Source organism: Peromyscus leucopus, chromosome 5 (genome assembly GCF_004664715.2).
Source record: "Peromyscus leucopus breed LL Stock chromosome 5, UCI_PerLeu_2.1, whole genome shotgun sequence".
Taxonomy (NCBI): Eukaryota; Metazoa; Chordata; class Mammalia; order Rodentia; family Cricetidae; genus Peromyscus; species Peromyscus leucopus.
In genome coordinates this window covers 819,083-837,322 of record NC_051067.1, presented here as the reverse complement: position 1 = coordinate 837,322, position 18,240 = coordinate 819,083, and the positions used below count along the sequence as shown (strand labels likewise).

Genomic DNA, 18,240 nt, shown 5'->3' with positions numbered 1-18,240 from the left:
TGCACACCTTTAATCCCAGCATTTGGAGGCAGAGGCAGGCGGATCTCAGTGAGTTCGAGGCCAGCCTGGTCCACAAAGCGAGTTCCAGGATAGCCAGGAATGTTACATAGAGAAACACTGTCTGGGGGAGGGGGGACATTATGTGTATCTGTGTGTGTGTTGTGTGGGTGGGCTGCCCCATTCATGAGTGCACTGTGACAGAGCCAGGAAACAATGTCAGATTCCCTGGTGCTGTCTGATGTAGGTACTGGAGATTAAACTCAGGTCCTTTGTAAGAGCAGTATGCACTCTGGGGCATTGCTTTCTGATTGGGAGACTGATGAGGAGCAGACTCCACCTCAAGTTAATATGACTATTCTTTGTTTCTTCAGAGCAAACAGAATGGAGGACAGCATGGGTGGCTGTGGTGTTCGCCCCTGGGGATCAGGTAAAGACACTAGGTAAGGTATAAGGATGTGTTCTGAGAGCCTGCAGGAATGGGAGTCTCAGAACCGTGGCTTTTTAAAAACTATGTTCTCTCTGGTTCTGTTTGTCAAGTAGAGGTTGATTTGGATTGTTGTTTAGAGCGTGTGTGTGTGTGTGTGTGTGTGTGTGTGTGTGTGTGTACGCCTGGGATTGACTGAATCAGGAGAAAGCTTTTTAAAACATAGTTATGTTTATTTAGACTAAAAACTGTGTTTTAAAGGTCTGTTTATTTAGTTACTTTATTTATTTGAGACAGAGTCTCACCATATAGCCCTGGATGGCCTGGAACTCATTATATAGACCAGGCTGGTTCAGAATTTACAGAGATCATCCTACCTCTGCCTCCCAATCAAAAGCATATGCCACCATACCTGACCCCCAAAGGTCTATTATTTTATCTTAGCTAAGTTATACCTGACAGGTGGCCACATATATGTTCATATATTTTAAGCATATGGTGTGGCACACTTGCACATCTCAGAATGAATTTTTTTTTTTTTTTTTTTTTTTTTATATTTGAGATAGGGTCTCACTATTTGGCCCAGATTGTCATTAATCCTTCTGTCTCAGCTTCCCAAGTGCTGGGGTTATAGACATATGCATTACACCCAACCTGTACTTTATTTTTCTATGAGCTTCCAAAGTTCTTACAGATCTTTATTTGGTATAGTTCTTTGCAGGGTCTGAACATGTGGCTCAGTTAGAAGAGTACTTGCCTAGTATGCACAGCACTCTGGGCTTGACCCCCAGCACTGTTTAAACTGGGAGTGGTGGTGAATGCCTGTAATCCCAGGTTCTGAAGTTCAAGGTTATCTTCAGCAGTATAATGAGTTCAAAGAAAGCCTGGTAAACATGAAGCCTTGTCTCAAATTGAGTACTTGCTGCTCTTAAAAGGGACTTGAGTTTCAGGAGCGTTGAATCCCTCTTCTATCTTCAGTGGGCACTGCACCCACTTGGTACATATACAGGCATACAGACACACACACACACACACACACACACACACACACACAGAAAATAAGCCTTAAAAAAGTTGAAAGTTGGAATCCTTTTTTTATATAATTTTTGGGGATTTATTTATTTTATGTATATTGTGCTCTATCTGCACGTACACCTGCATGTCAGAAGAGGGCATCAGATCCCATTATAGATGGCTGTGAGCCACCATGTGGTTTCTAGGTATTGAACTCAGGACCTCTGGAAGAGCTGCCAATGCTCCTAACCACTGAACCATCTCTCTAACCCCCAAAAGTTGGAATTCTTGCCAGACTTGGTAGCATATACCTTAGATCTCAGCACTTGGAGGGAGGAAGCATTGCAGAGGCAGGTAGATTTATATGTGAGTTTGAGGCTAACCTGGTCTACACAGTGATTTCTAAGCCACTCAGGGATACACAGACTTTTTCTCAAAAATAAAATAATATAAAAAGTGTTAAAAAAAAAAAAAAGCTGATTCTCTAGTATAATTCTCCAGAGTTTGGATTTTTTTTCCTGATCTTTTTTTTTTTTTTAAAATAAATGTCTGTTCTTAATTTTAGAGCATTCATGGACATTTATATTTATCTTTGACATTTCGGAAATAACTTTTAACTTCTTTGTTTTTGTTTTCAAGACAGGGTTTCTCTTTGTAGTCCTGGCTGTCTTGGAACTTGCTTTGTAGACCAGGCTGGCCTTGAACTCAGAGATTCTCCTGCCTCTGCCTCTCAAGTGGGAAATAATGTATTTTTAAGCAACCCATACTACTTTCTTTCACTGTGATGTGGATGTAGTCCCTTCAAGGGCATCCCCTTAAGAAACAAGGCGTAAATTGTGTTTCCTTGGACTTAACTAGACGAGGGCATTGGTGAGCATGACAGATTGTGTGATGAATGTTCTTGCTGCTTTTCAGTGACACAGAGCAACCTGCACCCATGGAAGAGATCTCAATGATGGAGGAGTCCCAGGGCACCCTGGATGAGGAGTCTCTAGCCAAGTAGGCAGCTGCTTCTTATGCTTATGGGTTATCTTTTCTAATGATTATTAACGATTCATTGTCTCTTTCTCTCTCTAAGATTGAACATTATGTTTATTTAGCACAAAGTCCTGCCAGCGGGTTTGTGTGTGTGTGTGTGTGTGTGTGTGTGTGTGTGTGTGTGTAGGAGTGCTTGTGTGAACATGGAGGCCAGACCCGGGTACCAGATGTCCTCCTCCTGGTTTTGTACTTTATTACCTTGAGGCAGGGTCCCCAAAAAATGAAAGCGCACCATCTCAGCTAAGCTGACCAGCCAGTGAACTCTTAGGATCCTCCTGTCTCTACTCCACAGTGCTGGGGTTTATATGCATACCCAGCTAAGCCTGGCTTTTTATGTGGGTGTTGGACATTCATACTCTGGTCTTCATGTTTTCACTACAAGTACTCTAAAAAAAAAAAAAAAAGAAGACTGTCTCTCTATGTAGCCCTGGCGTACTATAACTCAGTATGCAGACCAGGCTGGCCTTGAACTCAGAGCTCCGCTTGCCTCTGCCCCTAGTGCTGGGGTTAAGGGTGCACACACCACACCTGGCTGGAGCAAGCACACTTAACCACTGAGCCGTCTCTCCAGCCTTTTCTGCTAATGTTTGTAAGTGTTCTGCCTGCATGTATGCTTGTAGACCAGAAGAGGGCAACGGATGGCTGTGAGCCACCATGTGGGTGCTGGGAATTGAACTCAGGACCTCTGGAAGAGCAGCCAGCGCTTTTCACCTCTTAGCCATCTCTCCAGCCCCTGTCTTAATGGTTTTAAAAGCTGAGCCACTTCTTATATCATACTGGGTTGATCTTGTTTGTTAATGCATAATGATCAAACTAGTTACTTTAAGTAATCTGATAGGTTTTTTAAGAATGAGAATAGATGAAATTCGAGTGTGGTCCCTCTGCCCCGACCTCTTCTTGCTTTTGTCCCTTTATTCTCTTGTCTTCCTTGTCTCCCATGAAGACTGGGTCTCTGGTCCATACATAGCACACTGAAGCTTTAAGCCTCCTTTCCCTGTGAATGAGCCAGGGTGCTGGCCACTGAATTCTTAGGATCCTCCTGTCTCCTAGACTACTCCTCATTCAGCCTTCTCCCTCCCGGAATCCACAGCCAAGCAAGTCACAGGGCAGGGTAACTGGAACCTTTGAAAGGTTTTTGTTCTTGTTTGGTTTGGTTTTATTTTTACCATTACTATGTGTGTATGCATCGTATGTGCATTTGGAGGTCAGAGAAGAACTCTGTAGAGTTGGTTCTCTCCTTCCTCCTTTATGTGAATTCCAGGGGTCAATTCCAGGTTGCTAGGCTTGTGTGACAAGCACCTTCCCCACTGAGCCATCTCACCAGCCCTCTGTGACACGCCGATTGCTAGAACTCGGAGATGAACAGTCAATACTCCAGCATCTCAATGTCATGGATTCTTCAAAGCCTCGACAGTGCTTTCCAGTAGCTGCCACACCTCAGAGAAATGCAGTGCCCTAGATGGGAAGTCGGTGGTCTTCCCATTCTCAAAGATATGCCCTGAGCCTCTTTTCCTCGTGGCAGAACACAGTGCCATCTCTTCTCCCACCTCTCATAGTTTTGAGTCTGTTCCCACTGGTTTCCTCAAACTGTCGGTTTGTTCCCTTCTTCCTCCCCAGCTCTGGTCTTCTGGACAGTTTATGTGTGCACTCTCATACTGAAGTCTGTCTCCTCTTGACCCTGCACTGTGCCATGCTCATTTCCACTCCTGTTCTTTAAACTCTGGACCTGCCTCCTGTTGTCGTTACCCTCTGAGTACTTCCCCAGGGTCTCCAGGCTTAATGCCATTTCATTCTGGATCTATGTTGATTTCAGCTCGGGTGGCTCTCTGGCTCATTGGCTCACTGTGCTCTGTTTTCCCTCTGCCTTGAACATCTCCTTTGCAACTCATTACGGTTTTGCCTCAGGCCTCTTCTCCTTTTCTGAGTCTTTATGGGATCTTTAAGTCTGCTGCTTAAATTGTCATGTGTGTGTTGACACCAGAATACAGATCTTTGGCTTCATCCATCAATATGAGGTATGTGTATCTGTCTGCTGCATACCTTCCCCAGCATCCCCCTTGCTTTGCATGTTCAGCAGGACTGAAATGCTTGCTTCTGCACGAACGTCTGGCCTCACCAGGTGTCTCTGTCTTCTGGAACAGCATTATCACTCATCAACTTCCACAAATGAAAGCTTAGAAGTCTCCCTTGGAAGTCCTGTTTTCAGTCCTCTCCCACCCCCAAATGCAGGCTTCACTCTGCCTCTAACTGTTCACCATCTCTGTCACCAGCATAGCCTGAGCTTCTGTTGTCTGGTTGTTGCTGCAGCTTCTGACGGCCTCTGCATTCTGATCTGCACCAGAGTGGCTCTTACACTAGCATGCCGAGTATCATGTCCTCTGACCCCTTAAGACCCTCTCCAGTGGCTTCCTGGTCCTACTCTGCTCTTACCCTGACGTGCACAGTCCTGCATGGCCTGGCCCCTCTGGGACCCTCAAGTTTGACTAATCTTTTGCCTTCCTGGGATTCATTTTGTGGCCCCTACTTCATGTTTCTGAATATACCTTATCCTCACCTCACTGGCAATTGTAAGCTTGCTTGCTTGTGTGTTTGCTGAATTCTTGCTGTCCACCCTGCTGCTGGCTCTCCTTTATACAACCTTCGGCTGCCAGAGTAGACTGAGCCAGTTTGATCAAGTTATTTAATCTGCCCTCATTTGTAAAATGGAGATAAAAAGCTGCCCACAGCATGGAGTTGTGAAGATTGTGTTGTGTTCACAGCTATGTTCATATCCACTAGTGGAAGAGAGGGAGGGGGCACCTAGAGTGGAGCCCAGAACTTGGTTGCTATATAAGTATCTACAAGTATCATCTTGGCTTCTTACAAGAGTGACAGTGACTGACAGTTGTGACAGCTGTGAATTTACTGCTCAAAACAACTAAGAATGTGTTTTTAAAATAGGATTCATAGTTAATGTGCCTATTTAGACAGTGTGCTAACTAAAGAGACGTATAATTTCTATGAGCTGGGAAAGTGAATTATGTAGGAATCTTCAGGGAAAAATTGTTTGAGGCAGTAAACGTTTGTGCATGTTTGGGTACACTAAGGTTGAAAACCAACAAGCTTCATCATCCTCACTGACAGAATGAAGACACTGTGGCATTCCTAGATTAGACAAAATAAGGTGGACTAACATCGGAGGTGGCTGAGCAAGGCTGCCCACTGTGCCTCTCTGTGCGGACTGGCTGAATGTGAAACCGCTGTGGGAACTGCAGGTGCTGCCCCACAGAGCTGTTGTTGGCCAGTGTTGAGGAGCTCTTGTTTCTTTGGCCCTGTCAGACTTCAAAACCACAGAAATCTCTCACAGCAATGTGTCGTTCGCAGCTCTGGCTGATTGATCTGACGTGGGGGCTTTCAGGATTAAGCCATAGTGGACTTTCCGTTCACCTCTTAGACTTAGAACTTCTTGATGGAAGAGCTTAAAGTCCTGTACACCAGTGTTTTAGAGCACAACCTGAAATACATACTTATTCTTCCAGCTGAGCCAGTGTACTGGTGTATTGCACTCTCCCTCGCCTTGCTTTATGGCAGCAGCTGAAGAGTTCCTCATCACAGTGCTCTGATGTTTGAGGGCATCTGCCACTCTGACCGCCTTGACTCTGAGTTTGCTTCTCTTGAAGAGCTCAGAGAAGTGGAACCTTACACAGAAAAGAGAAACTTTTCATCATGTTTCCAAATTTCTGTCATGTTATGACCTGTATTAATTAATTTTGTTTTTTCAAGACGGGGTTTCTCTGTGTAACAGCCCTGTCTGTCCTGGAACCCACTCTAGAGACCAGGCTGACCTCAAACTTAGAAATCCACCTGCCTTTCCCTTCCAAGTGCTGGGATTGAAGGCATGTGCCACCATGCCCAGACTTTATTTTATTTTTATTTTTTTAAAAGATTTATTTATTATGTATATAGTATTCTGCCTGCAGGCCAGAAGAGAGCACCAGATCCCATTATAGATGGCTGTGAGCCACCATGTGGTTGCTGGGAGTTGAACTCAGGACCTCTCGAAGAACAGTCAGTACTCTTAACCTCTGAGCCATTCCTCCAGCCCTTTATTTATTTTTTTTAATCCCATATTTTGCTTATCTGTTTGTCAGATGATAGACACATGGGTAGTTTCTAGTTTGAGGCTGCTCTGTGTAGTATCACTGTGAACATTCATGTCTGTGTTCTGATATGGATGCATGCTCTCATTTCTCTCAGGTGTGAAATTACTGGGTCATATATGAGCTCTGTTAGAAAAAAATTTTTTGAGACAAGCTCTCTCTATGTAGGCTGTCCTGGAACTCCCTATGTAGACCAGGCTGGCCTCAAACTTATAGAGATCCGCCTGCCTCTGCCTCCCGAGTGCTGGGTGAGGCACAACTGTTTTCTAAATTGACACACCACATTCCCTCAGCAATATACCTGGGCTCCAATTTTTGACATCCTTGTAAACACTTGTTAAATGCCTTTAAAGACACCTTTTTTCTTTCTTTTTTAAAATTTTTATTTATTTTATATGCATTGGTATTTTTGCCTGTGTGAGGGTGTCCAGTCCCTTGGAACTATAATTACAAACAGTTGTGAGCCACCATGTGGGTGCTGGGAATTAAACCCGGGTCTTCCTTAAGAATAGTCAGTGTTCTTAACCTCAGAGCCGACTCTCCAGCCCCCACCTTTTTTCTTTTTTAAAAAAATAGTTATTTTTGTATGTGTGAGTGCTTTGCCTGCCTACATGAATGTATGTATGTATACTACATAAGTCCCTGGTGCCCATGGGGTCCAGAAAAGTGCCTTGGGTCCCCTGAATCAAGCTGCAGCTAGTTGTGAGTCACCAAGTGAATGCTAAGACCCCAACCAGGTCCTCTGCAAGAGCCCTGGGTGCTCTCAACTGATGAACCATCTCCAGCCCAAAGTGCCTTTTTGACACCAGCTGTCCTGTCAGGTGTGGAATGGTGTAACTGCTTGTGGTCCGAGCCGGCCTTCTCTGATGACTAATGATACTGGACATTTGGAAAGTCTTTAATGTGTCTATTTTGCCTGCATGTGTATGTGCATGCACTTCCTTTGGAAGCCAGAAGAGGGCACAAGATGCCCTGGAACTGGTGCTGTAGGTGATGGGGATTTGGACTTGGGTCTTTGTGCTTCCAGAGCAAGCCACCTCCTAGCCTGCTTTTAAACATTTTAAACTGTTAGCTAGGATGGAGATAGAACACTTGTTCTTGTTCAACACATGCGAGCCCCTGAGCTCCACCCACAACACTTCAAAAAAGTCTACAATAAAAAACCTTACTCAAAACTGAGTCATAGGACAGAGTAAAATATGAAGTTTTCAACGGGTTCTCATGATGAAGTTATCGGACAAATGTGGAAGTAAGCATGAAATATAATGAGGTCCATAAGAAAACCAATACGTATAATGTGATCAAAAATAGTTTGGCATAATGAGGAACAGGGTTTGGAGCATGGGCCTAGAGAGAGTCTGAAATAATATTCGATTGCTTTTAGAACCAACTGAGGGGGATATTTATCAAAATGTACATTTGTGACCCATTGTTTTAAGACTGGTTTCCTATGACTTTGTGTCCACAGCATATCTTATTTTCTTCCCCAAATATCATATTGTCTGTCCATCTGCCTTCAGGAAAGGTGCACGATGGTGTAACTGATGGAAATGACATGGGGTGATAACATCATTTTCACAGACTACTGTTTGCAGTGAAGGATAGAATAGGATGGTAAAGATAAAACCCAGAAGATGTGACTCCATGATTACTTTTAACCTTATATTCCTGATACAGTGCTACAAAAGTATAACCTTTTTTTGGTAGACATTTGGTCCCATTGGCCAAAAAATTTCTTTGTTGTAATGTACAGAGTTCCTGAGTTGGAGGTAGAAGAGGAAAATCAAGTCCAAGAGATGACCTTAGATGAGTGGAAAAACCTTCAAGAGCAAACCAGACCAAAGCCTGAGTTCAACATCCGGAAGCCAGAGTCCACAGTTCCTTCCAAGGCAGTGGTGATTCACAAGTCCAGATACAGAGACGATGTAAGCCTCTGTTTCGGGGGAATCTGCACCAAAGTAGACCTCTCTCATTGGATGTGAAAACAGAACCTTGCTACTATCCCCCCCACCCCCCACTGCAAAAAAAAATATATATATTGTATGTGGGTGGTGTGCATGTGGAGGTGAGAGGATAACTTGCGGTTCTCAGAAGTAGAACTGAAGTCATCAGGGTTGGTACCCTCTTAGCCATCTTGCTAGCCTTCCACTTGGCATTCTTGTTTCTGCTTAAGCATCATCAAGGATGATAAAAAGGAATAGAACTTGGTGTGTTGACAGCTGAATACTGTACATTCTCTGCTAGCCTTGAAAGTAAGCCAGAAAGACACAAGTGCCAAGGTCTCTTAGTGAGAGAGGCACAGAGCAGCCATTTCAAAGGTTACTGACTTTGTATTTTGATGATTAGATTGCCATCCTCTCCAGTTGTTTCGTTTTAGACAAAGTCTTTAGTATGTAGCCTGGTCTGGCCTCACATTCTCCATCCTCCTCCTTCAGCGTCCTGAGGGCCAGGATTAGAGGTGTGCACCACCACGGTCCTTATCTTCCAGTCTCATTCATGGTGAGCATTGCATTGGGTCAGCTGATCAGTTGACGCAGTACCTGGGAACCTGTATTCTGTGACCCCTTTGTTACAGTATTTTAACAGCACTGCTCCCTCCCTTTGTCTAGCTCTAGAAACTGCTGAGAAACTCCTACATTGATGATGGCATGGTCAGCACCACGCTGCACCATCTGTGCTGAGGGCATTGTCATTACGTGTTGTGCAGGCCTTATTCTTCATGTTTTCTGTCTAGCTCTGTGTGTGTGTGTGTGTCACTTGCTCATGTGTCTATCACTCTCTACTTTGTTTTTTGAGACAGGGTCTCTTGGTGAACCTAGGACTCACCAATTCAACTAGACTGGCTAGTAAGCTCCTAGAATCCTGTCTCTGTCTCCCTGGTGTTGGGTTTATTGATGTGCGCTGCCACACTCAGCTTTTTACATGAGTGTTGGGGATCCAAACTCTAAGTCCTCATGCTTTCTGCAAGCACTTTACCAGTGTGGCTGTGCCTTCCCAACCCAGCATTGGGCTTTTACCAGATGCCTGGACAGAGATGCTCCAGGGAAATATCAGTTTGTAATGACAAGGCTGATCACTTATTACCTTCTTTTTGTTTCTGAACCTAAAGGAACACTGAATCGCCCAGGTGTAGAATTTAGAATTCCTGTTGTTCAGTCACAGCACAAAACAGTGCAGACTGTGGTGAGGAGCAAAATCATCTTCCCTGCTGGATATGACTGGATGACTTCCAGTCAGTTCAGAACACCGTAGTTTTGTCTGTTTCTCTGTTAGTCAGATTTCCAGTGCTGTGACAAAATGCCTGAGATCACTTATAATGAGGAAAGTTTTGGTTCAGCCTCAGGTTGTGGGCACCCAAAATGCAAGCAGATGGCTGAAAACCATATTTGCTTGCCTCACTGTGGCAGAAAAACAGACAGGAAAGAGCTGAAGTCCTGATGATGTCTCCATCCAGGACACAGCCCAATGACCCACTTCCTCTTACCATGCCCCACCTCCTCAAGATTCCACCACCTGCCAAGACCACACAGGTGGGTACACAGGCCTTTATTTATGAGTCCTTTGCAATCCAAGTCATAGCAATTTGCATGTGCACTTTGGTGAGTTATGTTCTTTGACTACTTCATTTAGAAGGCTGTTGATGACATAGTATATCCACTCTGCCTCCTGTTTTGGTCAGCTCAAAGTCTAAGACACTTTACTAGTAAGTTTCAATAGATATGGGAGGCCGGAGATAGCAAAGTAGACAGCATGTCTTTTGTTGTTGTTCTTTTCTGTTTGTGAACATTAGAAATAAAGCTTCCTGTGAATCCACTGTGATGTAAAGCTGGGAAACAGTTAAAAATAGAAGCTGATTCCTCAAACCACATCAGATTCCTCTTCCCTGGCTGCAGAAATCTGTTGGAATATTTGATGTAACTAAAGTTAGCTGAGTCATTGAGCTTGGTTAGTTTGGTTTCAATAAAGTAAATGTCTTTGGTCCTTGTTAATCTGGCATTGCAGAATTTAGCCAGGGATTGTTCTTAAAGCAACATGAGCCAAATTTGCTAATTTACTGTTTTTTGGTGCCTTAAGAGACCTCCCACCAAAAAAGTCCTAGAATAATATGTAACATGAATCTTAAATGGTCTAATTAATTAAAAAAAAAACTCAGGAGCCAGGTATTGGAGTGAAAGCTGGAAGATCAGAGAGACACAACAAGCTAACCTCACCTTGCCAATTTCTCGGCTTCCAAAGACAGCGACTTCCTGTCTACCCAGGCTTATATGTCTTCTTGTTCTGCCATCTCATTTGCTGTCTAGCTACATCACTGCCTCTTCCTGGCCAGCTCTGTGACTTCTGTCTGTATAGGCCTCCAGAACTCTACGGTTGGTACTAGGATTAAAGGTGTGTGGTCTGTTCCCTAGTGTGGCCTGGAACACACAGAGATCCTGCCTGCTAAGTGATAGGATTAAGGGCCTGTGCTACTATTGCCTTGACTTCTTTGTTTACTTAAAATTCCTTGCTCTTTCCTCTGATCTTCAGGCAAACTTTATTAAAGCACAGATATCACCACAATAATATGTATTGTTTGTGTGCAAATCAACCTAAAGCAGCTCAGCAGTGAGCACTTTGATTAGGATCAGCAGCTGAGAGAGGAGCCCAGACCTTGCACTTGCCGTGTATGGGCTAGCCTTGGACCTCAGTCACTTCCTCCTAGGACATGCTGATAGCCAAATATTTTCTGAGTCGGGCAGTTCATTATTTTGTCTCTTATGTCTTCGTGTGTCCCACCTGTTCTTTCCTTCACCAATTTAGGTTAAAGGGTCCATTATCCTCAAACTTCTGCTTTTAATTAGTAAGTCTGAAGGGGAGTTTGATCCTATAATGAACATACAGCCCAAGGAAGTTTTTCTGTTTTCTGGCCAATTCATAGGAATGTTTAGCTTTTGTCTGCTTTTGTGCATGTGTGGGAGTGTATACATGTGTGGGAATGGGTGTGTACATTTGTGTGCAGATGCACTTGCCCTCATGAGAATGTGTGGAAGCCAGGGGTTGAAGTGGAGTATCTTCCTCATTCACTCTCTACCCTCTACCTTTTCTTTTTTCTTTTGAACAGCATCTGTCCCTGAACCTGGAGCTTGCCAGTTTAGCTAGCCTGGCTGGACAGTGAGCTCTGGATCTCCTGTCTTCACCCTGCAGTGCTAGATCACGGTGTATGCCACAGGTCCTCATGATTGCACAAGTGCTTTAGGGACCGAACCATTTCCCAAGCCATCTGACCACTGATCCTGTTTTCACTTCTGAAGGCTGAGCGTTCACTTGAGGAGTTTTGGTTTATCTAAGATTATGAGTTGAAGTCATAAGACTTATTTATTATAATTTTTTTTTTTAATCATAGGAAGAACTTACTTGGGCTTCTTAAAATGCAAAGAATTTTAAGAAGAGCCACTGTTAAAAGTGGTTTGAGCTAAAGCCAGCCATAGTGGCACATGCCTTTGATCCCAGCATACTGAAGGTGGGCGAATCTCTGAGTTGAGACCAGTCTGGTCTCCATAGTGAGTTCCAGGAAAGCCATGGCTACACAGAGAATCCCGGTCTCAGAAAACAAAACAAAAAAGTGGCTTGAGATCTCTGTGCAGCATGGCAGTGATGCTTATATGACTGTGTTCTATCCTTTGGAATTCCCACACATGGCATGTGGATGGCAGCATCCACACCTACACAGAAAGGAATTTCTCCATCAAGTTCAATTCCTGGAAGGCAATATTTTCATATCTGTCTAAGTAAACAGAAGATAAGCAGAAATTAAAACTTTTTTTTTTAACCTCAAACACATTTGAAACATGCTAGTAAAATCTTACATCGTAACCTGCCTAGACTGGGGTTTGTTGTTGTTTATTTTGAGACAGGGTCTTACTATGTAGCTCTGGTTGTCCTGGAACTCACTATGTAGACCAGAATGACCTCAAACTCACAGAGATCCACCTGCTTCTGTTTCCTGAGTGCCAGGATTAAAGACATGAGTCACCATACCCAACAAGATTTTGGTTTTACTTGAAGTAATAGTAAATTTAAAGATGTTTGGATGAAGATGAAGTAGAATCCCATGCTTATATTCCCAGTACTTGGGAGGCTGAGGGCAAGAGGATCACCGTAAGTTCCAGGTCAGCCTGAGGTACATAGTTTTGCTTGTATTAGACCAGTGTCTGGTGTCCAGCCCAGCTGCTCAGGGCTGGACACATCCAAGGTCTTCCTAGTCTACAGGGTCACACAGGCCACCAGTGCAACATATTAAAAAGGTTCATTGCTAGGACCTGGGCTGTGGGACTGTGGAAATGGCCGTACATGTATGTACCTGTCTGACCTGGCACTGTGTTTCAGATGGTGAAGGATGATTATGAGGATGAGTCCCATGTCTTCCGGAAAGCCGCCAATGACATCACATCCCAGCTGGAGATTAACTTTGGTAACCTCCCTCGCCCTGGACGGGGAGCCAGAGGTGGTGCCCGAGGAGGGCGAGGAAGGATCAGAAGAACAGAAAACTATGGCCCCAGAGCAGAAGTGGTGGTAAGTGGCTGCATTCTAAGTCCTGATGGCTTCTGAAGGAGAGGGCAACTGCTCGCTCTACAGTGGTCTGGAGCCATTTGGAGCAGCGTCACCTTATCTGACACAAGTCACATGATTCCTGTAGTCCTGGCCCCAGTGACTAAATCTGCATAAAACAAGATCCCTGGGCTTGAGGTGGATTCAGTCCACTAGACAGAGCTTATTAACCATCTGTGTAGCCTCTGCTGGAACAGTACCATCAGGACAGTCTTTCCAACCCTAGGGACCTTGTGCGCCCCTCCCCCCCCTGCCTACACTGCTCAGCAACTGCTGCTCTTTGAATAGCAAGGCCACACCCCAGATCCTCCACTCTGCCTGCCTTGCACCGTTTGTTTTGTCCACCTGCCAATCTCAAGTCTGCACTTTTATCCATGGCACCCCTCCTAGAGCAGTCAAGGTCTTTGAGCAGAGACTTTTCTCTCCTCCGAATCCTTTCTCCTGCTGTGTCTCCTACTGCATGACCACCCATCAGTGCTGCGCTCTCCAGTGGACGGGAGTAACACCTCACTTAGTGCTGGCTCCTGAGCACGTACATAGCCTCTTACCCACCAGGAGGCTGTAGCCAGCCCAGCCCCGGCTGGCCTCAGGCCCTTTTGCTGCCCACCACCCATGTGCTGGGATTAAGGGCCTGTAGCTTGTTAACACACAAAAGACTTTCTTCCATAGCCACTTGAAGTCAGGGACAGAAAAAAAAAAAGATGTGTCCTTTGAACAGCACACGTCCGCTCCTGCTGAGTTACATGAGCTACAGTGCAGTCCTGGCAACCCCACTGCAAACCCATGCTGCTGCTCTAGTCTCCCTCACGCAGGCCACAGGTGTCACGTCCGTCCCTGTCCTGTGCCGAGGCTCGTCTCAGGGAGAACTCTTTTCAGAAGACCTTGCTTGGTATTGGGCTTATGCCTGTGACTTAAGTTCCCCACTTCATGTCTTTCCCCAGAACTTGAGCTCTGTGTAGGAAACTGTGTGAATTCATTCCTGCTTACTTTGGGTACCTAGCATGTAGTAAACCGTTACTTTTTAGGTTTAAATGTGTATGTATATGAGTATTTTGCCTTTATGTATATATGTGTGTGCACCACCTGTATATCTGGTGCCCTTGAAGGCCAGAAGAGGGCATTGAATCCTCTGGAATTGGAGTTACAGATGACTGTGAGCTATCATGTGAATGCTGGGGATCAAACCCTGGTCCTCTGGAAGAGCAGCCAGTGTTCTTATCCACTGAGCCAACTCTCCAGCCCTAAACAGTTATTTACTGGGACAAGAAAGTGTCAGATCCAGAGGGCAAAAAGGAAGACAGCTCCTGACAGTGGCCCTCAGGCCCTATTGAGATGACTTAGGGAGTTATCTAGAGTCCTTTAGCATTTCTGGACATAGGTAGAACTGGAGCTGTTCATTTAAAGCAGTCACAGCCACTGTGGCTCCATCATTTCCTCCCTGGGCTAGCAGGGGTGGAATGGGGCCACCTGGGCCACACAGTAAGTGATCTAATGCTGGCCATGGCTGGGTGGGGGAAGGGCAGTCAATTTAAAACCTCTCTTTTCTTTAGACACAAGATGTCGCTCCCAACCCGGATGATCCTGAGGACTTCCCCGCCCTGGCCTAACAGCCATTCCCCTGCAGCAGAGCAGCACTATGAAGAGACTTTCCTTGCCTCGAGAAGAGTCAGACTCTAAGAACAATAGATGTTGCTTTTCCTGTGTCGTGTGAACTTGTTGCACTTTCTTACTCTGTGGGATGTTAGTGCAGGTTCCCACGAGGGTCAGGCACTTCCCACGGATGAATGGAGACTTTTGTAAGGAATGATGTTTAAAATGTGTACATAGATCCTAACAGTTCCACCACAGAAGTTCAGAGAAAAGTCAGTCACAAAGAACTGCTGGGCATGGTGGTGCATGCCTTAGACTCAGCACTTGGGAGGCAAGTGGATCTCTCGAGTTTGAGGCCCACCTGGTCTACAGAGTGAGTCTCGAAAATCCAAACAAAACAAAACAAAGAACCACTACCACCTATTGAGATGACTTAGGGAGTTATCTAGGCAAGTCTTTTAGCATTTCAGGACATAGGTACAACTGGAACTGTTCATTTAAAGCAGTCACAGCCTAGTGTTCATACCATTCCCCTATAATGGTTCAGTTTTGCTGAAGATTCCAACTTTAAACTGTCATTGTGCACCAGTAACAACCACTCTGTCAGGCAGAGGAAGTACTGGCTTTCAGTGGTGATCAAAACTACCTCGTGGAACGTGTCTGTGCGCACATCCTTATTTAGTGTATGTGTGCATACTTAGTGCTCAGATGGTTGTTAAGTATGATTTAAAATTGTGTTATTTAACTCACTAATCAAATGAAAAGGCTTCCTGGTACATGTATATTTTTTTTTTCTTAAAACTAGTGTCACCAGGCAGTGGTAGTGCACACCTTTAGTCCCAGTACTCAGGCAGAGGCAGGCAGATTTCTGTGAGTTTGAGGCCAGCTTGGTTTACAGAGCAAGTTCCAGGACAGCCAGAGCTACATAGTGAAACTCTATCACAAAAACAAACAAACAAGAAAACTATTATTAAAATTCAGTACTGTTACTCTGAGCATACTGACTTATAACTCAAACCCATTTACCAACTGCAAACACCATGGGCAGGCTCCTCCTCTGGGCCGTGCCCCAGGTCCTGTGTTGCTCTTACCACCTCTGGTGGAGGTTAGGGATCACCTCAGAGGCTCAGTCATTCAGCTTGGAGTCCCACCCCAAACAGCTTGAGACCTAGGGCCAAGCTACGAACCCACTGGCAAAATCAGAGAAGAGTCATTGTGTGGGGGAGGGACCTGCCAAGTTATTTATTGGATAGCTGTAGAGATGGGGAGGGAGGCTGGCCTGGTTTGCGTATGATGAAACCTTGCTCCCAAGACCTGTGCTCTCCCCACTGGGCCACGTAGTCTTAGATGGTATTGAACTGGAACCCAGGTATAAATGAAGGTGGGTGTTCCCTCTGAACTTTGTATAAAAACTGAACTCTTGGGGTTTGGTTGAATCATCAAAGTTGAACCTCTAGACATGTTACTACCAAGGATGTTTGCTTTGGGTGCCCTCCTGCTTCTGATCCCATGTTTATTAAATCAATGAGTACAAAGGTATATTAACTGACTGCCTTGTTCATTCCTTTTCCCTGGGGCTAGCATACTGCTTGTAAGTACTGTGGTCTGACTGGAGAAGCCTGCATTGATTTTAGTTGTGATCGTCGCTGGGGCACGGTCCCATGAAGTCCTCCCTTGGCTTTGAAGGTTGACAAAGCAAGGCTTTCTGTTAAGAACATTCCCATCTGAGTTGTGAATGACACTGGGAAAGCTTGTAGCCATGCTACCTCGAGTCATATGGTTAGACCATAGGCAGCCCTGCTTGCTGTAAACTTTTGTACAGGGGCCACCTTGCTGATTTGATGGGGCAAGTGGATATAATTTTTGCTTGTACCCAGGTCACAGTCTGAGTGTTCCAGAGAAGATGGCAGGACACAAGTCAAGGGCAGAGAAAGCCATTAGCAAGATCACTCTGCAGGCCCTAAGCTCCAAGTTGCCTGCCAGACTCCTTTGATGGCTGGGTGCTAGATGTGTAATGGAGTGGGCAGGCGCTTCTGCCTGGTATTTAACCACACCAAAGACACCTCATCTCTTAGAAGTGGGAGGCCAGTCAGAGGTGGTGTGTGTGTGTGTGTGTGTGTGTGTGTGTGTGTGTGTGTGTGTGTGTGTGACTTCTGAAAGCAAGTGGTTTGAGGGCCCATGGGCTGTCAAACAGCCTGGCAAAAGGAATTCTGCTTGCCTTGCTGGGGCATGAGCATAAGCCATGCCAAGATGTCTGAATAGTCAAGTGTGGCTAAAACAGCTCTTTCCTGTGTCTCTAGATGGATGACAACTTAGGGCACTGTAGTAAAATATTTTAAGGTGTGTTACTTTTGTTTATATTGCATTTGTTTGACTCTGTGATGCTGTGTTACTGTGCCTGTCTAAAACACCTGATGGTTTAATAAAGAACTGGCCAATAGGCCAGGCGGTGGTGGCACACACCTTTAATCCCAGCACTTGGGAGGCAGAGCCAGGCGGATGTCTATGAGTTCAAGGCCAGCCTGGTCTACAGAGCGAGATCCAGGACAGGCACCAAAACTACACAGAGAAACCAAAAACAACAAAACAAAACAGTTTTGAAAAACCAAAAACAACAAAAACAAAAAACAAAACAAACTGGCCAATAGCAAGGCAGGAGAAAGGATAGGCAGTTCTGGCGAGCAGAGAGAATATACAGGAGAAAACTGAGAGGAGAGGTCTAAGATTCGAAGATTTAGGAGCCAGAGAAGGAGGAGGACTCCAGGGGCCAGCCACCCAGCTACACAGCAAGCCATGGAGTAAGAGTAAGATTTACAGAAGTTAGAGAACGGGAAAAGCTCAGAGACAAAAAGTAGATGGCTTAATTTAAGAAAAGTTAGCTAGAAACTAAGCCAAGCTAAGGCCAGGCATTCATTTATTTGGAAGCTGGGTGGCGGGCCCCCCAGAAGAGAGTAAAAACCCCCAACAACAGGGCACTTGTGAACCAGAAGCTGCGGCTGTGCTAGGGACATCTGCTGCAAGGGCTTCCTTCCTGGACACTCGGCCCGGCACACACTATCCTGACAGGGCTGGAAGAGCCAGACCCTGCCTCAAGGTGGACAAACTGACCATACCCTCTTGTGAACTGTGCTGTCCACTGCAGGCTTACCATGAAGCACTGTGAGGAGAGGCAAGGTCTGCCCATTTCTCTTCCTGCTACTGCTGCCTCCCACCCAGCTTCCTGTGAAGATCGACCTCCCAGGGTCCAATCTCATCCCACTGTGGCCCTGGGCACAGCCCAAGGGACCATCCTGAGTAGATGTCGAGCACTGACAGCTTGGCTGGGCACTGCCCTGTAGTCACCTTTGTTTTTAAGAAGAATAAACCAGGTCACCTGAAACCTTCCTTAAACGCAGAACTCTTGATGACCAGAGTCCACACCGAGACACGTTCCCTCAGGCTGTACTGTCC

The 18,240-nt window shown here is 45.3% G+C and overlaps 1 protein-coding gene across 1 annotated transcript in view; it reads left to right on the top strand.

Moving 5' to 3' along the window:
* Habp4 (hyaluronan binding protein 4) overlaps positions 1 to 16,329 on the top strand; it is a 28,896-nt gene extending 12,567 nt beyond the window's left edge. The window contains exons 4-8 of the mRNA XM_028891684.2: positions 372 to 440; positions 2,354 to 2,437; positions 8,369 to 8,540; positions 12,979 to 13,164; positions 14,751 to 16,329. Coding sequence (XP_028747517.1) covers positions 372 to 440; positions 2,354 to 2,437; positions 8,369 to 8,540; positions 12,979 to 13,164; positions 14,751 to 14,807 — 568 coding nt within the window. The 3' untranslated portion in view covers positions 14,808 to 16,329. The remainder of the gene's footprint in view (positions 1 to 371; positions 441 to 2,353; positions 2,438 to 8,368; positions 8,541 to 12,978; positions 13,165 to 14,750) is intronic.
* Positions 16,330 to 18,240: the final 1,911 nt, after the last annotated feature.